Source organism: Artemia sp. Qi Xiang Cuo, chromosome 16, assembly GCF_049724085.1.
Source record: "Artemia sp. Qi Xiang Cuo chromosome 16, ASM4972408v1, whole genome shotgun sequence".
Classification (NCBI taxonomy): domain Eukaryota; kingdom Metazoa; phylum Arthropoda; class Branchiopoda; order Anostraca; family Artemiidae; genus Artemia; species Artemia sp. Qi Xiang Cuo.
In genome coordinates this window covers 12,161,081-12,183,205 of record NC_142809.1, presented here as the reverse complement: position 1 = coordinate 12,183,205, position 22,125 = coordinate 12,161,081, and the positions used below count along the sequence as shown (strand labels likewise).

Here is a 22,125-nt window from a genome sequence, read left to right as displayed (position 1 = left end):
AAAACAGAACTTGTCTTAAAAACAGAACCCCTAAGTTAAAACAGAACCTGTCTTTTATGCAATATTCTAAACCTTAGAAGTAGAGAAGGAGTTGTGATAGGAACTTGGAAATATAGAAAAAAAAAGAAATATACCAATAGATTTTCAATTTCATTTTCTTCCCAAATGTAATATTAACTGCCATTACAATTGCTCTCCAGCCAGCCCCTTCTTGAAACAAGATTTATACAAAATTTTGCTATTTTATTTTCAAATTGGCTTAGTTAGAATCACTAACTAACTGTTGATGAGAAATAAGCACAAAAGATAATGGCAAACCCACTAAAAAATAACAAATTTTTGCATAAAGTTTAGGGCTATATCTATTGCTATTTGAGAGGCCTAGGGTGTCTATTTGTTTATTGTCATCAAAAACAGTAAGCATATAAGGCTGATAGATAGCCCTAATGGCTGGTAAGCACAGTACACATAATTGCAATAACAGTAATGAGTATAGGCTACTGGTTCTCCCAAAAAGAAGCCCACATTTGAATCTACTTTAAATTGAATTTATTTATTTAAAAAAAGCAAACAAAACACATCACTCCTCAGAAAGTATTGCAATTACACATGAAATACAATATTGGGCATATGCCCCCACCCTCTCTTGCTACCTTACATGTACTTATTCTGTTTATGAAATTATGTGCCTGAGAAAATTTGCTTGATTTTTCATATATAATTTTGAATACCACACTGCTTTTCCATGACAATAAATAAAAGTTCAAATTGGGATAAAATATGGAAACCCTATGTGATAACCAATCATATGGTTTTCATATAATGAAAGTGTGCCTAATGAGCCTAAGGGATTGGTTTGCTGTGGCTGCTTGGGCTCATTTGAGGCTGTTAAATTTTGGCTCATTATCAATTATAATTTCAAGGCCCTTTTCTTTAAATACTGTTTTAAGTAGATCACCTCTAATTACCTTAAATTACCTCAAATCACAATTGCCAGCAAGATAAGGTGGTGATGACCTCATGTAGATTACTTGCTGGTGTTGGTGTGACAACTACAGATGACATTTGAGTTGCAATTGAGCTTCCAGACAACATTGGTCCAGTCTTTATTGACCACTTTAAATGGGTATAGTACCTGCCTGGACTGGCTTTTTTGTCAACCCCTTCCACAATGGCACTGCTATAACACTAAAAAAGTTTTGCTGCTCTCTTCTTCAAGACCAGGGAAGATGTTTTTTTGCTGTGGCTTGAATGCAGTTCAGGAAAGGGAGGATAAATACTTATTTCACTAGCCTAGAGTTCAGCAGCTTCCCAGTTGTTATTACATCACACATCTGTTGTTAATATGTCAGGGTGGGCAGCTTCAAAGTTTGTAGGCATTATTCATACACTAGTGCAGTAAGTGTGGTAAGGGCTGTTGTGCTGAAGGTGCAAAATTTATCCATTATGGGTTATTCAACTGCTGGGCCCAAGTGGTGGACAATGTGAGTATTCTGTCTAAATCTTGTTGTAGGTGGAAAGTCCCTGCTTCAGTCTAAACAGTAACAAACAGTTTATAATTGTCAGCAAATAGAGTTAAGTGGGTTGTTATTTGCTCTGAGACCTTCAAGCTAAAAAAAAAAAAGCCTGAAACCATAGCACAAGATTCTCCATCAACTGAATTTAATATGCTCTGAATATAAGATTCAGGAATAAGTGCTTTACTTTGTCAAATGTTTTTGCCTGTTGAGGCAGGAGAATGTCCACCAGTTTCACAGTTTCCAAAAATTTAGTTATCATGACATTATAATCCCATTATAATAATATCATTATTTATTTTAATGATGATATCATCATATCATTATAAATCCTGATACATAAGGTTTTAAGCAGATGAAATTCTAATGTAGCTTAAAATCTTGTCCAGATAAATGGAATATTAAAAAAAAAAAAAAGAAAAAAAAAGTCAGGGACAGATCTAGACCTGCCAGCACCTGGGGTAACGTTGGCATTCTGTTCTCCCCCCCCCAATCTAAAAACCTATCATAGACATCAAATTATGATTATTCTACTTCTTTAAAGAATATGCTTATTTTTTTATTTATTTTATGATTACAAATATTTTTTTTTGTAATTCCTAATATTTCCAATAAGGCTTAAAAAAACTCTAAGATTCCACATAACAACATTTTATTGGTGAATCAGTAAATATACAATTTATATTATCTACAATCAATCTTATCCTGTCTTGTGCTTTTTTCAAAGCAAATGTCTCTGTAATGTCTTCAAATGAAAGCTTAAAAGCCATATCATATTCAATGTGGATTATACTCAAATTTTTCAAGGGCTGCATGGCTATCCTGTTTCTATGATTGGTTTTAATTAACTTTAATTTGCTGAAGCATCTTTCATTAGAAGCAACTGATACCAGCATAGTTAAATATATCCTCAAGGTAATTGTTGCTTTCACAAAGTCCTCTTGGGGTAAAGTTAGTTTATGGTTGTAAAGTGAGGTTATAGTAGATACCTTATTAATCCCTTTATAGGGGTATAATTATGGTCCTAAAGTAAGTAAACTTTGGTAGCATGCCTTAGACCAATTACTTTGGGGTGTACCAACTGGTGTTAATCATGAAGCTTAAACAAGATTATAGAGAGGCTGGCTGTAACATAGTACTTTTATTTATCCAACACACAACAATACAGGGTCTGACAATATATAAACCACTGGGACTAGTTGTCCCAAGTAGTTAACAATTATAAGAATACTATGATACGATATAATATAATAGGAAACTTAAATACTTACAATATTTGAACATATAATCCAAAGTATTTGTTAGGTAGCAAATGGGCAGAGGTTTGCCTGGCAAATGGATTAAAGCAAGCTCAGTTTAAAAAATCTTAGTACATATATAAAATATCAACCACATTTTTCTGGCCCATTGACATACTTAGCCAGGAAAATGGTTATTGAACAAGTTCCTTTCAAGCTCACACATTCCAGGATGTGTACTTTTATCTTAATAAAAAGTGGTAATTCAAAACTTGGTATTCTGTATTTTGTGTCTTAATATTAAAGCTCTAAAAAGTAAGCATTCTTTTGATCATGATAGTATAAAATGGGCATCCCACAAAGCAATCCTTCTTCTTGCTACTCTTTTTACCACTATTCTTCCTTCTGGAGTTCTTCCAACTAGCTTTTCTTGTGCTACCACTTTACCCCTTTCAAAAAAAAAGGAGGGAATACAAATTGATGTTCTGATTACAGGCTGATTACCGTTTTGTGCCAGATTAGCAAAGTTTTTGAGTTAGTTTTATTAAAGTATCTGGAGTCTTGTAACCAAGGCCTGAATCAAATTGGGTTCTGTAAGGGGCTAAGCATGGATGTTGCTCATACCCTCTTTTCAAGAAATAATATCCTTTTGCAAGCAATGGGATAGAGTTTATACACTTGCGTTAGATTTTGCAGTGGTGTATGATTCAATTACCATTCTTGGGCTATGACTGCGCTTCTGAAGAATAATGTCCCACTACCAGTAGTTTTGGTTTTGAAAAGTGGTATGGCTCCTCTCATATTTGTATTAAGTGGAAGAATCACTTTAGTGATTATAATGTTAAGTTATGTAGGGGGCTGAGGCAAGGAAGCATTATTTCTCCTTGGATTTTCGATATTACTGTTTTGGGGCTATTGATCAAATTCAGTTGACTTTTATTTATGGTAAAGGTTATGTTCTGTTGTGGATTGCTTATGCAGATGATTTACTCCTTTTGAGTCAATCACTTCAGTCACTTCAACAAATGTAGAATTTTTAGCAAAGACTGTGTTTGCATATAGAGGACAAAAGATTATGTGTTGTTTATAACAATGGTTAAAAACAAGTTCAACCAAATGTTTTGTAGTACATAAATTATGGGAGTTAAACTTTTTTTTTCAAACTCTATTTTTTCCTCATCTGAGTATATTTAAAAACAATTTGTCCAATAAATAATTTTCATAATGCTCTTAAAATAAGTATATTAAACATAATTCCTACAATATCCAACCATAGACATGATAATCTTTAGCTTTTTATACCACTGAATAGTGCTTGAACTGGGAAATTTGAATTATTGTTCACTCCTTCAGTAAGCATATAAATATAGTCCTTACTATGAAATTGTTAGCAAACACAAATCAATGCAAACAAATTGCAACTTTGAACACAATGTGAAAGTTCAGAAAAGACCAGTTTGTAGCCTAAAATATTAATATTTCCTAAGAACTCTACAGGTTTTTCAGAAAGAAAAGAGAAAAAAAATGATATACATCTTTCTAGTTATTTAAAAAAAACGGGCACACATAAACCACACAATTCACAGAAATATTTAAGTTGAAACTTAATACTATAGTTGCTTCAATACTGGAAGCACTATATTAGTATTGAAGTTGGCAAAGGAAAAATAAATAAAATATGACTAAACATAACAGTTCCCAAATACAAATGCTTTACAATACCACACCCACATATTCCTTTGGGCCTTCAAAGCTCAGAATAGAGTTTTCCACTGGTGTTGTCATGAAATTCTTGCCACCTTTTGAAGGTATGCAGATTAGACCACCTCCTCCTGTCTAGATTAAATAAAAAAACGAGTTTTTAAACTGAAAGTAAGAATCAACATTAAAACTTAAAACGAACAGAAATTGTTACATATATGAGGGGGTTTCCCTCTAGTCAATACCTTGCTCTTTACACTAAAGTTTGAATTTTGTTACAATTCTTTAAGAATGACCCCTGAATCATAAAGGCCATTTAATTAGAATAAATAGCTCTTTTGAAAGTACAAAAAAAAAAACTTTAGTGTAAAAATCAAGGTATTGACTAGGGGCCAAACCCCCCTCATATATGTAATATTTTTTGTTCGTTTTAAGCTTTAATGTTCTTCCTTACTTTCAGTTGAAAAAACTTGTTTTTCTAATTAATTTCTGATTGTTTTTTTTAAATAATGCTGGGAAATCTGGCGTCGGCTTCATAGAAAATTCCCTTTCCCCATGAAAAATTCCTCCATGGAAATAAGTCAAAGTTCAAATAGGGATAAAATCCTTTTTAATAGACAGTGATTTTCACAAACAGTGATAAAATTTAAAAAAAAAACTAGATATTTCGGTCACATATGCAGTGACCGTCATCAGTAGTAAAACTAAACTAAAACAATTAAAAAAAAAATTTGTTCCAAGAATATAGCTTTAAATCATAACACAGGTGAATTTGGTTTGAACTCTATCTAAGATAATTCATTAAATCTGATAGAGCTAAGTTCAATTCGCCCAATGTAGTTAACCTCTGTCCAAGTTTTAGTTTATTCAACACTAATGAACCAGATCCAAAAACGTCAAAGAGAATAGCTTCTATTTTTGCTTTGAAAAGAATTAGATTATTAAACAGTATGTAGTTTTATTTTATTTCGTATATAAACTATTGTTTTTAATTGTTTAAGTTTAGTTTTACTACTGATGACGGTCACTGCACATGTGACAGAAATATTAAGTGTTTGTGTGAAATTTTATCACTGTTTGAACTTTTATTTATCGTCATGGAAAGGCAGTGTGGTCTCTGAAATTATCTCCTCCATGAAAAGTTTCTCCCATGTAACCCCTCCCACCCCCCTGACCCTATCCCCCACTAGAAAAAATCCCCCCTGAGAACGTCTGTATACTTCCCAATAACCAATACTATATGTAAACAATAAGCAAAGTTCATAACTTGCATCCCTTCCCCTGGTTGATCAGGTGACTATGGTGAAAAAATGAGTGTTGGAGGTTGCCTAGTTGCCCTCCAATCTTTTTGGCTTCTTAAAAAGGGCACTACAACTTTTAATTTTAGTTTGAATGAGCCCTCTCGCGATATTCTAGGACCACTGGGTGGGTATGATCTCCCCCGGAAAAAAAAACAACAAATAAACATGCATCTGTGATCTTTCGTCTGGCAAAAAATACAAAATTCTACATTTTTGCACACAGGAGCTTGAAACCTATACGGTATGGTTCTCTGATACGGTGAATCTGATAGTGATAATTTCATTAAGTCTTTTAGGGGGGGGGGCGGTTGTTTCCTTCTTTTTTGAAAATATGGCAAGTTTTCTCAGGCTTGTAACTGTTGATGGGTAAGACTAAACTTGATGAAACTTATATATTTAAAATCAACATAAAAATCCAAATCTTTTGTTGTATCTATTGGTATCAAAATTCCGTTTTTTAGAGTTTTGGGGTACTATTGAGCCGGGTTGCTCCTTACTTACAGTTTGTTACCACAAACTGTTTAACACTTTGAAGAAGTCTGTAACGAATGCACATCCTCCACATGTTCATGCCTTGGTGCTGCTGAATATACTTAAATACATTAGAAAACCAATTAAAAAATTATTTTTGCCAGATGATTGGCAGTAAGCACTGGCGCTCTTTCTGTTCTTTTTTCTGAAGTCAGTTTGATGAAGTCGATTGTAAAACCTAAATAAGCCCAATATCAACAAAAACAATTCCTGGTTGCTCTGGGAACGTGATCCTGGAAACAATTGATCGTAAAATGCATCAATCGTAATAAAACTTAAATGGATATAATTGGATATACTTAAATAAAGTCAAAAATTTTTCTTGATAATTTGATTAAGAATCGTCCAGGAATTCGCAAAAACTTGATATTTCGAAGAGGTTAGGAACCTGAACTCCTCTGCGTATGTCCCTGTCCTGTACTAAAATTCACTTATTGAAACAAGCACACACATAGACATATAACAGAAGATTCGATACATGTATTTACCAGACGAATTTTAAATCTTAATTATAGACGTTTACATATAGACGTTTCTAAGGGAGGGGAGCTTCCCTGGTCATCCCATCTGTTATCTACGTAATAGAAGCCATCTTGCTCCATAATAGAAGCCATGCCTTTGGCATGTTCCAGAGCTGGTCTAGGATTCAAATTTTATTTGATCAGACTAAAACGTGCCTTACAAGCTGGCACCCCCTATGAACTGGCCCCCAGAGCTTGCTGCCCCCTTTGTTCCCCCCCCCCCCTAGACCTGTCCTTTCAACAAGTGTACATATCTGATGCAATTTTGTCTTACCTTGAATTAGCTTTGAAATTTTTACCCTTGTTTATTTTGCTTGAACCAAGCAAAATGCAAAGCTTATTTGCAGGTTCAAATCAAATCTTGTTGTAAATGCTTGAGTCAAGCAAAATTCGCAACTTTGCCAAAATTAAAATGGATACATGGAAGAGCAGCATGCTTTTGTTTTGTGTTTTAGTGTCAGGGGTTGTGTTGTTGGGGCTCTTTGTCTCTCACCTAAATTAGCTTAGTTTCAGCTGTGAGATTGGAATTATTATACATTTATTGAAAGAAATATACCTTCATTCATTTCTGTATACAATGGGTTAGAACAATCCTCAAACAACAGAACAATTAACCTGATCACTAATTCGAGTTTATATCTTAATTTTTAAACTGTGCAGTACATATGAGAATAATATAAAAACTGAATTTGTCTCTTTATATTATGCTTAATTTTCTGTTTAACCCCTAATTTTAGCAGTGTTTCTGCCGTCCTAACAAAAATTTTTTGCTAGTTTACTAAAGAATTTTTCATGACACATCTTCTAAGCAATTTTCGAACCCTTCAAAATAGAGATAGGAGCCTGAAAACACAGTATAAACAGTTACGTTAAGACAGTATGTTCAAACTAAACAGTTAAAAAAAAAAAAATCAAAAATAACTTTTTAGATGAATACTCTGAGAAATATCTACCAAATATTCCTGAAACCCTTGAAGCATCAACATTCAGCAGCCATAGTTCACAAGCGTCGTAGCTATGGTCTCTGGATGGGTTGCAAATCAGAGGAGACAGCACTACTCTTCCCCCCTAGATTTCAAAAATAAATTTTTGATATTTTAATTGACAAAAACAATCAAAAAAGTAAAGTTGCCCCCCCCCCTTTTCCTAGATTTAAATAAAAATCTCCCCTTGCCCATTCCCCCCTGTATTTTTATCAGAGTATAATTCATGCTCTGGATTCATTCCTGAAGGTTTTATTCTCAAACTCCTAATCCTTATTTCACTCCAAGCTTAGTTTAAGGTGATTTTAAACTAAACTCAACTATTTTCCAAGATAGAAGAAGCAAACCCTATAGAATTTTTATAGAATTTTACCAAATTTTGTAAGCTAAGGGATGTTTTCATCAATTTGCTTGAAGAAAGATTAACAAACGACTCAATGTGCCTTTTAATGTTGCTTCTAAATATACTAGTTGTTGCTGTTATGATGGTAACTGGCTCTTCCCAGTTGTTGGAATGGGATCTGGCTTCTACTAGTGGTTGTAATGACTCATTGCTGCCATGACCTTTTAACTTTGGTCCCATGGTCTCAAACTTGGCCAATAAATCCACTCCTCAGAAGCTAACAAGGGCCCACTAGGATAGTTACACTGAGGCAAATATCCTGCTGAGTCTTGAAAGAGGAAAGCTAGGCTATCTCTGGATTATATTTATTGGCTTGAGGAATACAAAATGGCTTTTCTAAAGATTTACAGACAAACATCAACAATTAATCAAGAATTAAGCTTAAAATCAAATCAATCTTGTTCGTCCACAGATACTGGTTACAAATAAAATTAAAAAGAGCAAAAGCTCAAGGCCATTTTTTCTGAAATTTGGGGCTTATATACTGTAGTCCCCAACTGCAATTTTTGGCTCTTGATTTAATATTTCATCCCACATCCCATATGCTATCAGGGAAGTGGTTATTTCAAAGTACTCTGGGTTTGCTATATTCTTCTTATCTAACCAACTATCTGTTCCATAACTGTGCAGTTTTTTATTTTGTGTATATCAATTCTTATTTGACTTTTTATTGTATTATTTAATATAATTGAATCTATTAATTTACAATCACAGATTTCATTTTGACCCCCCACCCCGCCCAAAAGGAGTTTCATAGTGTATGGTGACCAGGGGTGGATCCAATGCAAGATCTTGGGGGGGGGGGGCAATGTGACAAGGGCACCAATAATTGACGAATTTATTTGCCAAAAAGAGTGAAAAAAAGGGAATGAGGGTGCCAGAAAAATCTTGGGGTGGATTTCCTCCCCCACTGGATCTGCCAGTGATGGTGACACATGGTTCTTTTTGTTTTTTTTTGTCGTTTTTTTTCTAGTAGAGCCAGTTGAATATTCAATTTTAGCCCTCTTCCTTTTTCTCCATCAAAATGAAGCATTATACTATTTTATTTAGTGTTGTAACAAGAAGATTTTGTTATAAGACAGAGGTCAGATAGAAAAAAAGAGATATGTCATTTCATTCACCATTCAATACTCTTTCCAGTATAATAAGGTAAATTCCCAGATGATGGACCTTTTTGTGTCTTGGAAAGAAGTTGATTTAGGAAGTTCACACTTTCATGAATGAATTCAGAGCCTAAATTATGCCTTGGGAAGGTATTTTCAAGGTCTATTTTTATTCATTTACTATATCTACAGCTTAGATAATTCCATAGAAGACAGGATATGGGCTAAAAAAAAGTTTTCCATAGTTTTTGTTTGAGTCTACTTTTCTTTGATACTATGTTTTGAAAACACTATTTTAATGATTTGAGAATGAGTTTTCTTCAATCTCAAGAAAAATTTGCCTTGATTTTTCATAACCTTATTAATCAGGATTTAGGAAAGCTACAAGACTGAAAGTACTTTCGAGTCTTACCATGGCAGAGGGGTGAAGAAACTGATATCAATATTTGTTTTGACGGTCATAAAATTTGATGTCCAAATTATCGACATCAATATCTGTTATCTTTATGCATCTTGTGATTATTCGTTTTAATTTCTGGTCGCCTTCAAACCAAGTTGCCCTCCAATCTCTTTTGACTCTCAAAAACTGAACTAGAACTTTTAATTTCCGATAAAATTAGCCCTCTGAAGTTTTTACGAGCATCCCTTCGATAAGAGCCATATATTCCCCACGGCATAACTTATAACGCCTGCCTTCGAACCCTGGGGGGCTGTGTCGACCCCGGAGTTTTTGTTATATGGTAACGGTAGTATGTATTTCGCTATTTCGGTAGGATGTATTATGTGGGATAGGGTAGGATAACAAAAGGAGTAGGCCTAAATTTCAATGGTACATAATTTCATCAAAAATAACCTGAATCAACCAAATCACTACCAGGACACTACTACTCCCCACCCTGCCTCAGCACCGACAATAAGGACGTAGACTGAAAATATACATGGGGAACTAAGAAGAATTAGACAACAAGTCCCAAAAAACTCATTTAGTTTTGATCTAAAGGCTCAATGGCTTAAAAAATTAGACATTTTTTTCTGAATGAGACTAAGGCCATGGAAACGTACTCCTTTTGGTATCTTAGCCCCGTCCCATCACAAAGATCTACAACCTCTCCTTAATAATTCCCGGTATTATTTGAAAAACCATTGGAAATTGAATAAAATAAACAAGTTTTTTTCAATTAAAAGTAAGAAGCAGATTTGAAACTGAAAACAAAAGGCAATTATTCCTTATATGAGAGGGCCTGCCTCCTCCTCAATACAGTACTTTCTATGGACATTTACCTTTGAAAGGTTCACTGTTATGCAAAGGTTATAATTTTTTGCTTCATCAATTGAGTAATAAAATTTTTAATATAGTACAAGGTGGAGATTGTAATCAAGTGGGCTCATTTGTCAAGGTGGTGGATCTTCAAAAAAGTAGTTGTCATAGTAGCCATCTTTCCAGTTTGGAAATAGTAATATGAAACTTGCCCAAGTTGGAACAACATTAACAGGTGTAAAATCAGCTTCTAAGATATCCTCCTGAGACCTGACCATAGAAATACTTTTCTGATTTCGTTCATTTCTTTGTAGTCGACTTAAAAAAAATCATTTTGACCATTGATCAACTAAAAAAAGTTGACCCCCCATCTCTCCCTCTGGAGGATGTCCACAGGTGTGGACATTGGGTCCCTGTCGAGATAAAAGTGTTGTAAAAATGTGTTTTGTCTATTAAAAAAGATTTGTCAAAACGTTGAAAACAAAACATTACTCTTCATGAAATTTCTTGAAGCAGTTGCTGTCTCGTGTCAAGCAGAGAATGATTTTACAGTGCAAGCACATCTATCTTGAACTTTTGCAGCATCTTGTCCTTCTGCACCGGGCTGCGTTTGCCAAGTCACAAAATTCCGGTAGATGCAGTGCAGCTATGGCATGTGGTGGAGAGATTGGTATCTTTTTCACGCTCAAAACACGGTGCTGAGTTTCATTCTAGAGATCTTCGTCGCTGTTTTCTTGACCTCGTGACTCCGAGCTTCCAGAATTGAGCAGACACTCGGTCACGTTGAAACGAAGTTCAAAGAGCTGTTTGAGGTCACCAGAAACTTCTGGGCCATGGCCCTTCAGCTCATGAAATGCATTGGCAAGTGCAGCATCCACAAAATGATGAAACAGATGCACAGTCCATTTTTTAGTACGTGTCTCAAACCCATAATAGCTAACCATGCAGCCCAAAAGTCGACCCCACCTATGTAGGTGTTGTAGTCAGCGATTACTCGTGGACATTTGACCTACACGTAAGACCCCTGGCGCTTGTCATACCGTTTGACCTCTTCTCCTCTTCTATGCCTTTGCAGTTTGAAGACAGAAGAACCACTTTGTTATCATGCCACTGGGTCATGGCTACTTCTATATCTGAGCGCACAGACATGGCAGAGGTTCCTCTGTCGTTTCTTTTCATTTCTGTTTTGGTAAAAAGCGTTGGGCCGTTGGCGCCCAAACGGTTCTTCATGATAGTTCTGGGTCGCATTTATTTTTCTTTCAGCCAGCATTTCGAGGAGCTTAAGAAATGAGAAGAATCGGTTAAAATGAAGCATTTACCTTCTCGTAGGGTCTTAGACAAGCGCAGCACGATCCTAGATGACAAGTGATGTGCTACCATCTCGTCCCTCAGGGTGATGGCTCCCTGGTTGATTTGGAAGTCAAGTATCAGCCCCGAGGAGCTGGCAAGGGCAAAATTCTTTAATCCAACTGGATTGGGCTTGTTAGGGACATATTGCTCGAGAGTCGATATGCCCTGGAAGGGTATCATCTGTTCGTCAATTGAACAGTTCCTGTCGCGTGGCAACTGGAGACAGGTATTCCTGAAGTTGTCAAGGATCGGCTGCACCTTCCAAAGTCTATTTTTGGTTTTTTCTTCGTCTGAGATTTCTGAATCAACAACGAACTTCAGGTTCGACCAGATTGTGAAGAATCTGTATCGACTCATCTTTTGCGATATAACTTCCGCCCTAAACTTCCGAGACTAGTACATGCGGATCCGAGGAAACTTGAGGTTCCCCATCAGGATGACAATGCCAACAAAATTTTCAGCTCGTCTGGAGTTACATTCAAGCTTTTATGGCGGGCCAACTGATAGTTGTAGTTCATGCAAAAAGCTGTTCGTTCGAAGAAGGTCTCCGGGTAATATCATAGGTAGCGCAATCGCGCTGCCTAAGTAAAGAATGATGTTGACACAATGTATTATTTATTTTTTTGTTATTTTTTTTTTCCATACCAGGGCACTTCGTATCGAAAGAGCTGTTGAAGAAACTTAAAAAATGGTTTATTCCATTGGGTATTTGAGTGTCTAGTGCCCTTTTTAATAGTCGACACGGATTGAAGGGCAACTAGCCCCCCCACGCCCATCATTCCCCCAAAACACATCCAATCAAAATTTTGAGATAACCATTTTGTTCAGCATAGTTGATTTCCAGATAGATAATATGTTTTTGAGGAGGAAACTCCCCCACAACCCTCAGGGCAAGGGTTTTAAGTTATGCCCTTAGACTTACTTAGACTTAGGTCCTCCTACGCCTGGGGGCGCATAAGGCAGCAACAGTGGTTTGCCACGACGACCTGTCCTGAGCCTTCAACCATAGCTCCTCCAACGAGGACCTCGCCAGCTTCGCCTCCTTCATTAGCGACCTGCCAAGGTTCATTTTCGGTCTTCCTGATTTGCGGAGACCGGGGGTGTTCAACACCATGCGTCGTGCGGCAGGCTTCCATCCCCCATTTGCACCATATGCCCCCAATACATCCATCGCCGCCTTTTAATGGGATCAAGGATGGGGGTATGATTTGCCATACGATAGATTTCATCATTTCGTATTCTTTCCGTCCAATGTATATTTAGGATAGACCTTAGGCAATTCCTGTCGAATGCCTGGAGTCGTCGTTCTAGCTGAACAGTGATGCTCCAAGTTTTGCAGCCATACGTAAGGACGGAGACCACATTGCAATTATAAATTCTAAGCTTTAGCTTCTGGGTTCATTTATTATTTCTCCATACATTTCTAAGGTAGCTGAAAGCAGACCCAGCCAATGCTATTCGGCACAGTATTTCTCTTTCGAAATTGGCATCTTGCGTAAGAATGCTGCCGAGATACTTGAACTCTCTCACTTCCTCAATTTCCTCGTTGTTAACCAAAAGTCCTTCGGCTAAGTCAGGTATGACTGCATTCGACATTGATTTGGTCTTGTTAGCATTTATGGAGAGTTTAAATTATGCCCTGGGGGCATATAAGAACGATGTTGGCACAATGTATTATTTATTATTTTTTTCCTTTAGAGCAGGGCACTTCGTATCGAAGAAGTTGTAGTATAAACTCCGAAAAGGGCTCACTCAAGTGGAAATTTGAGTGTCTTGTGTCCTTTTCAATAGTCGAAAGTGACTGGAGGCCGATTTAAACCTCGTCTACGCCTTTTTCCTGAGACACATTAAATGAAAATTTTGAGATAGCCATTATTTTCAGCGTGCTTGATTTCCAGATATAAATTGTGTTTTTGAAGAGGACACTCCCCCACAGCTCTCAAGGCAAGGCTTGTAAGTTATGCCTTGGTGGTATATAAGGTTTTTATAGAAGGCGTTGCCGTAGAAACTGCTAAAAAGGTCCATTCGATTGGAAATTAAAAGGGCTAGTGCCCTTATTAAAAGTCGAAAGTGATTGGAGGGCAACTAACCCCCCTCTCCCCCCCTTCGTGCCCACCTCTCTCCCAAACATATCCAATAAAAATTTTAAGATAGCCATTTTGTTCAACATAGTTTTGAGTTCTCGAAATTTGGTTTTTGAGGATGAAAACCCTCCACAGCCCTCAGGGCAAGGGTTATAAGTTATGCCCTGTGGGGCATATAAGGTTTTTATAGAAAGTGTTGTCGTAGAAACTTCAAAAAGAGTTCATTCGATTGGAAAATGAAATGGCTAGTGCCCTTTTTAATAGTCGAAAGTGGTTGGAAGGCAACACATCCAATCAAAATTTTGAGATAGCCATTTTGTTCCACGCAGTTTAAAGTTCAAGAAATTATACCTTTGAGCAGGACACTCCCCCCACAGTCTTCAGAGTAAGGCTTATAAGTTATGGCCTTAGGGGCATTTAAGGTTTTTTATTGAAATCTCTGTCGTAGAAACTTGAAAAGGGGCTCATTCGATTGGAAATTCAAAGGGCTAGTGCCTTTTTTAATAGTCAAAAGTGGTTCGAGGGCAACTAACCCTCGTCTCACGCCCACCTTTTCCCCAGACACATCCAATCAAAATTTTTAGATAACCATTTTGTTCAGCATTGTTGATTTCCAGATAGAAATTATGATTTTGAGGAGGACACTCTCCCACAGCCCTCAGGGCAAGGGTTGTAAGTTATGCCCTGGGGGCATATAAGAACCATGTTTGCACAATGTATTATTTATTATTTCTTTCCTTTAGAGCAGGGCGCTTTGTATCGAAGAAGTTGTCGTAGCTTCAAAAAGGGCTCATTCAATTGGAAATTTGAGTGGCTTGTGCTCTTTTTAATAGTCGAAAGTGATTGGAGGGCAACTAACACCCCTTCAACGCCCTCCACTTCCCGAAACACATCTAATCAAAATTTTGAAATAGCCATTTTGTTAAGCGTAGTTGATTTCCAGATAGAAATTATGTTTTTGAGGAAGACACTCCCCCACAGCTGTCAGGGCAAGGCTTGTAAGTTATGCCTTGGGGGCATATAAGGTTTTTATAGAAGGTGTTGCCGTAGAAACTTCAAAAAAGGTTCATTCGATTGGAAATTCAAAGGGCTAGTGCCCTTTTTAAAAGTCGAAAGTGAGTGTAAGGCAACTAACCCCCCTCTCACGTCCACCTTATTCCCAAACACATCCAATCAAAATTTTGACATAGCCATTTTGTTCAGCGTAGTTGATTTCCAGATAGAAATTATGTTATTGAGGAGGACGCTCCCCCAGAGCACTCAGGGCAAGGATTGCAAGTAATGCCCTGGGGGCATATAAGGTTTTTATAGAAATCTGTGTCGTAGGAACTTCAAAAAAGTCTCTTTTAATTGGGAATTGAAAGGGCTAGTGCCCTGTTTAATAGTAGAAAGTGATTTGAGGGCAACTAACTCCCCTTCCACGCCCGCCATTTCTTCGAACATATCCAATCACAATTTTGGGATAGCCATTTTGTTCCACGCAGTTTAAAGTTCTTGAAATTATACCTTTGAGCAGGACACTCCCCCCACAGTCTTTAGGGCAAGGGTTGTAAGTTATGCCCTGGGGGCATATAAGGTTTTTATTGAAATCATTGTCTTAGAAACTCGAAAAAGGGCTCAATCGATTGGAGATTCAAAGGGCTAGTGCACTTTTTAATAGTCGAAAGTGATTTGAGGGCAACTAACCCCCTCTCACGCCCACCTTTTCCCCAAACACATCCAATCAAAATTTTGAGATAGCCATTTTGTTTCACGCGTTGTAAGTTATGCCCTGGGGGCATGTAAGGTTTTTATAGATAGAGTTGTCGTAAAAACTTCAAAAGGGGCTCATTCAATTGGAAAATGAGAGGGCTAGTGCCCTTTTTAATATTCGAAAGTGATTGGAGGGTAACTAATCACCCTCTCACGCGTACCATTCCCCCAAACACATCTATCCAAAATCGAAAGGCCTAGGGCCCTTTTTAATAGTCGAAAGTGATTGGAAGGCTTGACATTTTATAGTAAATATCGATGTGGGTATAATGTATGATTTTTTTGTTGTTGTTGTTTAGACCAGGGCACTTCGTATCGAAGGAGTTGTCGTAGGAACTTCGAAAATGGCTCATTCGATTGAAAAAAGAAAGGGCTGATGCCCTTTTTAATAGTCGAAAGTGATTGAAGGGCAATTAATCCCCCTCCTACGTCCACCCTCCCATTTGCCTTTATGTTTAAAAACTAAATGTTGCCTTAAGATTAAATCCAAATGCACTGTGTTAATGCTAATTCACAATAAGGCATCTCAGCAGTATCCCAAGAACGACTGAGGATATTATGTTCAAACTTTCGGAGCTACTTCTGCTCTTAAAATTTAACGAGTCAAAATAGCGTAAGTGTATCCAAGCAAAGCTATCAAAGAAAGTAAGCAGATTTTTTTGCGAATGGTATCAAGTTTTCCATTTCAGGTCAACTAGAGGAGGTATGAAACGAAATTAAACACTACTATTTGTGTTCAGATTTTTAAAAGGGTGTATGTTTTTTAAAATTGCTGAAAATTTTTCTCCAGCATACAAATAGCAGACCACACTATAAAGTCTTAAAGAACGAAAAGATCTAAGGTATTATTTTCTTTTTCCCTGAAAAGACTGTGTCAATATAAAGCGAACAGAAATTAATTAAAAAAACTTTTTCCACAAAATAAGTTTTTCAAAGAAAAGTAAAGAACTTCATTAAACAAAAATGAGCAAAAATAAAATCAAAAATCTCTCAAGCGTGAAATTATCACAAATCAGCTCTGATAAATAAGTGAAACCCGAAACGAACAAAAATTAAATAAATAACCGAGTCAAACTTAAAACGAGCAGAAATTAACATAAGTCGGGATCAAAACCCCCTATGCCTTCCCAAGGCCAGAACATAATTTGCACTTTACTGAAAAAAATACAAATGAATGTGCATTGTCATTTTAATATACATATACTCTTATTTAGTAATCAAGATGTTAATATTATTTGATTTATTAAAGTTATAAAAGTAAGAACATTTATGTTTTTTGCCCAAAAAAATGTGCTTTGCAGACTGATGAAGTCAACCAGATGCTCTGTCCCTCTCGGTCTGTCATTGTTTAAGTGTAATGCTATTGACTATTTTGAAGCAATGTTGTCTATATCTCATTCTTCTATTTTATAGGTTAATTTGATGACAAATATCAAAGTCTCAAGATTCACAGCAAATATTAAGGAATTGGGAGGGAGGGGGGTCTATAAACCATGCTGTAGAATAATAACAATAAACAGTTTACTGAGTTTCTTATAAATTATAATTAATAATTAATTAATAAATTATAATTAATATAATTATATTAATATAATTATATATAATTAATATAATTATATAAATAATAATATAATTAATAAATTATAGTTATAATATTATAAATTTAGTTTGTAAAATTTGAACTCTTTCAGGTATTAAGAGATAGTGCAAAAGCAAGAAGAGAGATAGAGCTACATTGGAAAGCATCAGACTTCAAGCATATAGTCAGCATTGTTGATGTCTATGAGAATGTACATAATAGTGTAAAATGCCTTTTTGTTGTAATGGAATGGTGAGTTTATTAGAATGTTCATACTAATTCTGAAAATTAGAAAGGGAAGCAATAATTGAAAACCTATAAAGTTTCTACTGATTAGAAGTTCATATTCACAAAAGAGAGACTGGGCAATCAGTGAGACAATATTGGGCTCTTATGCATAATTGGGTGTCATTTGGGAGCCTAGTTTTGGACAGATTAATAACAATAATAAACAAGAGTTTTATTTATGTAAGACATCAACCGCAAGAAGAAAACTTGTTCAGACTAAATAGTAAAAAAAAAAAAAATCCAAAAATTACTCCAAGATGAATATTCTGAGAAATATCTTTCAGATCTTCCTGAAACCCTTGAAGCATCAACATTCAGCAGTCATACTTGACAAGCGTCTTAGCTATGTCCTCTGGACGGGTTGCAAATCAGAGGAGACAGCGCTACTCCTCCCCCTCCTAGATTTTGAGAAATACATTTTTTAATATTTTGATCGACAAAAACAATCAAAAAGCAAAGTTGCCCCCCTCCCTAGATTTAAAAAAAATCTTCCCTCACCCATTTCCTCTATATTTTGTGAATTGACGCCCATAACTTCTAGTGTCCTGTTCTTAGTTTAAAGGCTTATGTTTCAATTCAATCCAGCTTTTTTCAACTCAGGAGAAAAACTTCGCATCTTGGCTTTTCGACCTTATACATCATCACTGAATCTACCATTCTTACTAACAATAGCCTAGGTACGTAAAGCTTCTCGTTGCCTCTTTATCCTCATTAATTCGTTAGTTAAGTGACTCATTCTTCTTAACGTTAATTTTCAAACATCCAGTTCCAGTTCCAAAACTTTTATATGGATATATGGATTACCATTTAGTCCTTTCACACATTCTTTCACCCTGAATGTTCAAAATTTGAAAAAATTCCACAGTGCTTTTCTACGAGCATAAACAAAGTCTTGGAGAGTTCTACCCTAACATTTAATGCCCTGGTCTTCATTAGCTTTTCTTTTCTTACTTAAAAAGAAAAACTTCTTTGTATGCAGACCAATGGTCTGCGTAACCCAGATAGCTCCTGATTCCCTGCCTTCGGCCGATACTTGGTTGGGGCATATAATCCGACGCTTCTTTCCCTGAGATTTCTCCGGGTTCCCATTTAACAAATGGGCCAACTCGGGCTGAGCATTGACTCAATTCTTTGGCCCCTGAGTCACAGTATTGACTCAGGGTCTCAAAATTCAGGGCGATCTGAGTCTCAACACAGCATTGACCCCTATTCCAAACCAAATAAACAATGACGTTGGGATCTTAACTACTGTCCTCATGATTTCAAGTCTATGGTGCTAACCACTCGGCTAGGGCGGCAATTCTTGTTTAGGACAATACATATCGAAATTGCCCTTATAAATGTGGGTGGGGGTAAGATACAACCATGTTTAACTTAAGGAGCAGCATTAAAGCTTAAAACCAATAGGAATTATTCCATATATGAAAGGAGCTGTCCCCTCCTCAACGCCTCGCTCTTGACGCTAAAGTTTTTTATTATTTTGAAATATAAAGTTGTGAGACAGAGTCAAACTTTAGCGTAAAGAGCAAGGCGTTGAGGAGGGGACAGCCCCACTCTTTCAGGTATTAAGACAGAGTCAAAATTTAGCGCAAGGAGCGAGGCGTTGAGGAGGAGACAGCCCCTTTCATATACGGAATAATTTCTGTTCGATTTAAGTTTTAATGTCGCTCCTTACTTTCAGTTAAAAAAAACTTTTTTTTATTTAATTTCTGAACGTTTTTGAATTAATGCAGCTTTGATTTTGGCTCACCGTATATGAATAATTAAAACGGAATTTGCATATTATTTTAATTTTTTTGGCTAAATGGCTTTCTCGAAATTTTGATCTGACGTAACTTACGAATTAACTTACATAACGAACTTTTATTCGTATATTTATATTACGTATAGTAGGGGGTTCGCCCCCTAGTCAGTACCTCGCTCTTTACGCTAAAGTTCAAATTTTGTTCCAATTCTTTAAGAATGACCCCTTAATCACAAAGGCCGTTAATAAGAATAAATAGCTCTGATGAAAGTCAAAAAAAAAAAACTTTAGCGTAAAGAGCGAGGTAATGACTAGGGGGCAAACCGAATCATATACGTAATAATTTCTGTTCTTTTTAAGCTTTGATTTTGCTCCTTACTTTCAGTTAAAAAAATTGTTTTTGTTTATTTAGTTTCTGATCGTTTTTTTAAATATTGCTGGGAAATCAGACGCCCCTTCATAGCGATGTCCCTTCCCCCATGAAAAATTCCTCCAAGTAAAGATCCTTCCACGTAACCACCGACCTGCCACCCCAACTACCAGAAAAAATCCCCCCTGAAAACTTTTGTATAGTTCCCAATAGCCAATACTATATGTAAACATTGGGCAAAGAGTTCATAACTTGCAGACCTTCCCCCGGGGACTGTGGGGGATTAAGTCATCCTCAAAGACATAGTTATTGCATTTTTCGACCATGCTGAACAAAATGGCTATCTAAAAATTTTGATCGGGTGACTTTGGGAAAAAATGAGCATGGGAGGGGGCCTGGTTGCCCTCCATTTTTTTGTCACTTAAAAAAAGTCACTAGAACTTTTAATTTCTGTTTGAATGAGCCCTCCCGCGATATTCTAGGTCAATTGGGTCAATACGATCACCCCTTGGAAAAAATAAAACAAATAAACACGCATCCATGATCTTTCTTCTGGCAAAAAATAAAAAATTCCTCATTTTTGCAGATAGCTTAAAACTTCTACAGTAGGGTTCTCTGATACGCTGAGTCTGATTGTGTAATTTTCATTTAAAGTTTTATGACTTTCAGGTTCCGTTTCCCCCTTTTTTCGAAAATAAGGCAAATTTCCTCAAGCGCGTAACTTTTGATGTGTAAGAATAAACTTGAAGAAACGTACATATTCGAAATCAGTATAAAAATTTGATTCTTTTGATATATCTATTGGTATCAAAATTCCGTTTTTTAGAGTTTCGGTTACTATTGAGCCGGGTCGCTCCAAACAGTTCGTTATCACAAACTGTTTGACGGATAGAGCAGAGATCTGTCCTCCTATTGATTGGTTTAGAGGTCCCTACCCACCCCCTTGAAAAAAAAAATTAAGATATATTTTAGGTGCTTTCAGTATCAGTAATCAATTGTATATTTTTGCAACTTTTTTATGTGTCTAGAGACCAATGGGCTAATCTCAGTTGTAAATTAACATAAAAAGAAGTGTATTAAAATAATGCCACAAAAAACGTGTTGAAATAATGATTTTTTTTTGTTTGTTGTTTACAGCATGGAAGGAGGAGAGCTATTCCAAAGGATTCAAGAGAGAGTAGATGATTTCTTCACTGAGAAAGGTATGTAGTTTACAAAATGTACAGTGGAGTTTCTCAATGAATTTAGTTGAACTCTCGTTCAGGTGAAAGACACATACACAGATGATATACACACAGAGACGACACACACAGAGAGACGACACACACATAGAGATGACACACACACAGAGACGACACACGCACAGAGATGACACACACATAGAGACGACACAAACACAGAGACGACTAACATACAGAGACGACGCACAAACAGAGATGACACTGACCAGTTAGTCTGTAACTAACTGGGATCTGAATATTTCTTATAGATTATAAAAGTTAACAAGTAAAGGTGCTAATCCGGAGGATTTTCTTTACGATTTTGATAAGTTTATTTCCGATACAGCGGCGAGTAAATTGGATCGGGTTTGTATTGGTGATTTTAATTTTAATCTTCTTAACTTAAGTAGTTTTAACCTTGATTCTTTTAATCTTATGTTGTCACAAAATTTTTTTGTGGTAGCAGAAATACCGACACGGATTACTAGTCAGTCAGCTACCCTTATTGATAATATTTATTTATCGGCGAATCTTATACCGAAAAGTTATTGCGACGTGATCATATGTCCAGGTTCTGACCATCTTCCTTTTGCGTGCGCAATTTGGGACACTGGAAAAAAGATTTTTAAAATTGAGAAAACGACAGTTGGGGATCTTAAGCCGGAAAATTTTAAACGGTTTCAAGAAGAGATAAGTATAGTTTCTTGGGAGGAAGTTATGAATGAAAAAGAAAACGCATCGGTGGCGTTTGACACTTTTTTAAAAATATTGTCATTTATTTATGATAAGTGTTGCCCTGTGAAGGTTGTTCGTAAGAAGAAAATTGTCCCAAGGAAACCGTGGGTGACGAATAAAATTTTGGAAAAAATTAGTGAACCGAACAGACTTTATCGGTTGTACCTTGATTCTCCAACACAACAAAACCTTGAATAATTCAGAAAACTTCGGAACAATGTGAACTCCCTCAGAAGGTCATCAGTGAAACATAATTATTCAGAGAAGTTTCGTGATAAAAACGGTGATGTTAAGGGAACTTGGCAAGTAATAAATTAGGCCCTACGTGGTAATAACATTATAGACCCAGTGGATGAACTTGTAGTCGGTGAAAAACATGTTAAAGGTAAGAGAGGTGTTTGTGATGAGTTTTGTAAATATTTTTCAAATGTTGGAATTGATGTTAAA

General features: G+C 36.3%; 1 protein-coding gene across 1 annotated transcript in view; it reads left to right on the top strand.

Moving 5' to 3' along the window:
* Positions 1-22,125, top strand: part of MAPk-Ak2 (MAP kinase-activated protein kinase 2) — a 59,394-nt gene that overhangs the window by 3,850 nt on the left and 33,419 nt on the right. The window contains exons 2-3 of the mRNA XM_089102626.1: positions 17,434-17,573; positions 20,861-20,925. Of these exons, the coding sequence (XP_088958752.1) occupies positions 17,434-17,573; positions 20,861-20,925 (205 nt within the window). The remainder of the gene's footprint in view (positions 1-17,433; positions 17,574-20,860; positions 20,926-22,125) is intronic.